This window comes from Lactuca saligna, chromosome 4 (genome assembly GCF_052625555.1).
Source record: "Lactuca saligna cultivar CGN05327 chromosome 4, ASM5262555v1, whole genome shotgun sequence".
In the NCBI taxonomy this organism is placed as follows: domain Eukaryota; kingdom Viridiplantae; phylum Streptophyta; class Magnoliopsida; order Asterales; family Asteraceae; genus Lactuca; species Lactuca saligna.
Window position 1 is genome coordinate 328,477,864 of NC_136420.1, and position 5,620 is coordinate 328,483,483.

Here is a 5,620-nt window from a genome sequence, read left to right on the forward strand (position 1 = left end):
ATTTAAAAAAATAAATAATAATAAAAATAAATCTCTCTCTCTCTCTCTCTCTCTCTCTCTCTCAAATTTTCCACAGAAAACCTAGTCTTTACTTGAAATAACCATCGGAGAACAAAAACGGCCACTGAAGAAGATGAACAGAGAAAATAGTGGTGAATCCGGCGACTCTGACGTCTAGCACGAGAATGTGTTCAGCGACTTCGATGTATGGCAACCAATATGTCTGCTCAGATCTAGCCGTTCCTATCATCAACGTCGTATTCCCCACAGAGAAACCCTCACCACGAGTGTTGCAACCACTGTCTTGAAACCCTAACGAAAATGTGATAACCATCAAAGGAAAATATCTTTCTCTCTTTCTCTCTCTCTCTCTCTCTCTCTCTCTCTCTCTCTCTCTCGATCTTCCTCAAAAAACCCTAGATCTTTCATATCTTCGTTCTTCACCATCGATTTTTTCTGGTTGACGAAGGCTATCATATCAGAGGGTTTTCAAGATCAAAGGGTTTTCATAGAGGTTCAACAGCAGAGGCGGTGTGGACCAGTGGTTGTGGTAACAACTCCGACGAAGGGTTTCCAGATCGAAGGGTTTCTAGATCGACGACTCTGTTGGCTCCGATGAAGGGTTTCTAGATCGACGACTCCAATAGGTGGGGGCAGTTGGGTTACTATGAATCTGACGATAAGCACAAGGAAAACGGGAGGGGGTTGTTGCCCTCTTGATAACCGAAAAACCCCACCTCCGGTGGAGGTTTTCTCGATTAAAACAGAAGAAGAAGAAGAAGAAGAAGAAGGGACGCAGTAACAATAAGTATGGGAGAGAGGGAGAAAGGGAGAGAGAGAGAGAGAGAGAGAGAGAGAGAGATTTATTTTTATTATTTTTATTATTTTTTTTAAATCTAAAAATTAGAAAAATAAATATAAGAGAGAGACAAATTTATTTTATTTTTATTTTTTATTTTTTATTATTTTTAATCTGGAAGTTAGAAAAAAAAAAAGAAAAAAAAAGAAAATCATATTAACAGGGGCAAATTCGTCATTTTGAAAAAAATCAAAACAGATTGGACCAAACAAGCAACAAAATAAAAACTTTGGACCTCTGGTGCTAGCACAAACCTTTTTGGACCAAAGTGGCAATTTTGAGTAAACCACAGGGACCATTTGTGCAGTTTAGTCTAAAAAAAACACCAAACCATAAAAACAAAATTTACACTTTACACTATTTTTTATTTTGTGATAAAGGCATATAAAATAATAGCTAAAACGGATTTTTATGTCCGGTCCAAGTCGCCGGGTAGGTGTGCACCATTACTTTTTTTTGGGTAAAAGTGATAGTCGACATAATCTTTGCTTTAAATTAAAGAAGTCAAATATAGTTTTAGGTTAAAACATTAAGAGCCTTCGAGAGAAAAGAAGAAAAAGAGTTGTAATGGAGACTAAAAAGCAAGATGATTACTCTCTTACAATACCACTACTTGTTAACAATGGAGATGTGGGAACGAAGGTAAAAGAAGAGAAATACACCAACAACACAACCACAGGAACTGCTTCTTTCATCAGTACTTGTTTCAATTGTCTCAATGGTCTTTCAGGTTCTTACTTCACCTCTTCTCTTCAATTTTTTTTTTTTTTTACCTTTAATCCACATACATTTTGTCTTTGGGTATTAATCTTTGTAATCCATAGTAGCAAGCTTTTTCATGGAAAATCTCATAAAAGCCCAGGAAAAAAACAGTTTTTTCATGAAAAAACAGTTTATTTTTTTCAGAAAAAGTAGTTTTTTATATTTATTTTTTCAGACAAAACGTATTTTTTTATTAAAACACCCCAAAAGAAAAAACTCATTTTATCTATAAAAAATTTTCACTTGTTTATTTATAATTTGTTGAAATCTGATGAACCAAAAGAGCTCATTAAAGTCTTTTCAACCAAATCTTTTCAAGCAGTTTTTTCCAATAAAGTTTTTCGATAATTTGGTTTCAACCAATTATAAAAAGATAATTAAAAAGGTTTCCTGTCATAGATATAAAAATGAGTATTTGTTAATCAAACATACTTTTTGTAAAGACTTCGGTCGAAAAAACTTGTAATAGTTTTTCAAAAGCTATTGAAAAAGCTCCCAAAAACTCGTGTATTGTAGATGCTCTATTTTGACGAAATAAAAGTCAAAATCTCCATTCATGCAATTTTCATTTTGATGGGATTCACAGGAGTCGGAATACTTTCAGTACCATACGCATTAGCATCAGGAGGGTGGTTGAGTTTACTTCTACTTCCTTTAATCGCCATCTCAACATTCTACACAGGATTACTAATTCAAAAGTGCATGGATTCTGATCCAACAATCACAAATTACTCCGAACTTGGGGGTCGAGCATTTGGTAAAACAGGCAAAACCCTCGTATCAATCACCATGAACATCGAGCTCTATTTAGTAGCAACAGGTTTTCTAATCCTAGAAGGTGATAACTTATGCAACTTATTCCCAGATATAGATTTTGATATCTATGGTGTTCATATTGATCCCAAAAGTGGATTTATTGTGTTTGTTGCAATCATTATACTCCCTACAAATTGGTTGAACAACATGAGTGTTCTTTCGTATATATCTGCAAGTGGAGTTGCAGCCTCTGTGATTATTCTGGGGTCTATCTTTTGGGGTGGTGCATTTGATGGTATTGGTTTTCAGGAGAAGGGTAATTTGGTAAAATGGAATGGAATCCCTTCGGCTATTAGCTTATATGCGTTTTGCTATTGTGCGCATCCCGTTTTTCCTACCCTATATACTTCCATGAAAAACCAACGTCAATTCTCAAAGGTATATATTAAGAAGTTATTTCTGCATGAATTTAAAAGTTTTTTCAAAACATATTGAAACTATAAACCATTTAAGTTGGCATCTTACATGGCGAAGATTGCCTACATTATGCCATGTAGGATGCTAAATCAAATGGTTTACAAAGAAGCCTACGTTATGCCATGTAGGATTGAGAGGTTAATTATTTGGTGTGTGAATTAGAAGACGAGGGACCTAAAGTTGTGATGGCAATAGTAATTTTGACACAAACCTAATGTGTCAAAAGTTAGGATTTAATGGGGAAAACCTTTTAGTTTTTTTCTAACTTTCTCTAACATGGTTTTTTCTTTACTTATTCTAAAAGAAAGATCTATATATAGGTTACCAGATTAAGTGATTGAGTAATAAAAGAAAGAATATCTTAATAACATTTGTTTCCATTATTAATAAATATGTTTTGTTGTTCTAAATTGTAGGTCTTGTTCCTATGTTTCGCCTTTTGTACGGCTACTTACTCATTAATGGCAGTTATCGGTTACCTCATGTTTGGGTCAAATGTAGAGTCAGAGATTACCTTAAATCTTCCTACCAACAACATAAGCTCAAAAGTAGCCATATTCACCACCTTAGTCACTCCGATAGCTAAATATGCACTAATGGTAACACCAATTGTCAATACTATTGAAGCACGATTTCAATCTTCTCACAGCAAAAGGATTCGTTCATTCATAATTAGAACACTCTTGATGATAAGCACAGTAGTTGTAGCCCTATCGCTCCCTTTTTTCGGGTATTTAATGGCACTTGTGGGAGCCCTCTTAAGTGCTACAGTTTCAATCACAATCCCATGCTTGTGTTACTTGAAGATTTCTGGGATTTATAGAAGAATTGGGGTTGAGATGATGATTGTTGTGTTTGTTGGGTTAATTGGGGTTGTTGTAGCAATTGTGGGTACTTATGTATCAATTTTAGATATAAAAAGGCGCCTTTATTAGATTATTGAATTGTGGATAGTTAATCTTCATGTTTAAAGTTAATTACCCATACAATAACAAGCCTAACATAACTTAAGTTGCCAAAGTGCTTTGAAGTATAGAATTAGGTGATTTCCATCTATCACATTTTTTGGAATGCAATTAGGATTTGGCATGAATTCGAAATGATTTTTTTCACAGAAATACAAGTTTCTGGGATGGAAAGCAATAGTTGGTCTTGGTAATATGCTAAATGTGGATGATGATTAATACCTTATATAGATTTTGAAGTATCAAAAGTCTTACTTATTATTATTATTTTTTTTAAATATATGTTTTCAACCGACTAGGAGTTTGTGTTTTAGTATATACCATTATCAATCCGTATCAACAAACTTATCGGTAGCCAAACAAGCTGGTGCTAAATATACTTGATACAATATTGATAGCTAAATTTATGTACCAACTATAGTTTGTATAAAACAATTCACTATTAGGAGAAATACTTCGTACCAAACCTTGTTCACCCATAATAGATACGTCGATACCAGTACTAGGTAAAAGTAAATGTATACATACATATAAATATTTTATACCCACATAGAATGCACATTCATGTTTTCATACATACAAATACACATTATACATATATTCATATACATATATAAATACATAGATTTATACCAAACATACATGCATATGCAAATTTTCATATAATATCCTACTTATACCAAATACACATACATTTACATACATATACCACATTGCATACAAATTCAAATTATAAACACATACAAATACATATTATACACATTATATACATATATACATACAAATACACATATACACACATATACGTACATTATACACACATATAATCGACATTCATGTTTTCATACATATAAATACACATTATACATATAAATAAACATTATACATACAATTACATACATATATAAAATATACACACATATATCAAATTTCACATAATAGAAACCTGTGGTGGCCGAAAACCAATAAGGTGGTGCATGGTGGTGGTAGATGTCGTCGGTGATAGCAACAATTGAAGAAAACCGAAATTAATTTTTTTTATTTTATTATTATTATTATTATTATTATTATTATTATTATTATTATTATTATTTTGCATTTAACCCGACTAGAAACTAGAAATCAACGTTACAAGAGAAAGAGAAAGAAAATGAGGAAGAAATTGCACCTTAGTTATTAGAGAAGAAAAACAGTTGTCGAGGTCGCCGGTAGTAGAGATGGAAGTCGGTGGTCAAAGGTATCATCACATATCAAAGGTATCATCACAGATCAAGAGAAATGGAAGCAAAATAGGGAAGAAAGAAAGCTTAAAAGTGTTTATTTGCGATGGCTTTTAGTGGTGACACTAGTCGCCGATATTGGTGGGGCAGTTATTGGTTAAAATTGTGGAGGGAACTTATCATGTTTCTTTTTTACCATTAGCGGCGATACTAGTCGCCGATATTGGTGTCGCCGTTATTTGTTTATGTGAAATGGAACCCGAATTATCGGATTAGAGTCTTGATTGGACAGATGGGGTTTACCAAAAAGGGATCACGCGGATTTAGTCCCCAAGTCATTACTGGCGACCTTTTACTGACGACATGGACTTTTAGCAGCGACTAAAGCTTGATTCCCCGCTAATAGTCCGTGGTGCCAGTAAAGATGTCGCCAACTAGGGGTGTAAGTGAGCCGAGCTACTCGTGAGCTACTCGGGATCGACTCGTTAAAAGCTCGACTCGAGATCGAATTAAACGAGCCCGAGCCGAGCTCGAGCCTAAATGTGAGGCTCGTTTATTAAATGAGCTCGAGCCGAGCTTCA

The 5,620-nt window shown here is 34.1% G+C and overlaps 1 protein-coding gene across 1 annotated transcript; it reads left to right on the plus strand.

Moving 5' to 3' along the window:
* The first annotated feature begins 1,385 nt into the window (after positions 1–1,385).
* LOC145044094 (amino acid transporter AVT1I-like) lies at positions 1,386–3,793 on the plus strand. Its single transcript, XM_078992907.1, has 3 exons — positions 1,386–1,589; positions 2,208–2,815; positions 3,271–3,793. Exons 1-3 carry the CDS (start codon positions 1,427–1,429, stop codon positions 3,787–3,789), a joined length of 1,290 nt encoding a protein of 429 aa, XP_078849033.1. The 5' UTR covers positions 1,386–1,426; the 3' UTR covers positions 3,790–3,793.
* Positions 3,794–5,620: the final 1,827 nt, after the last annotated feature.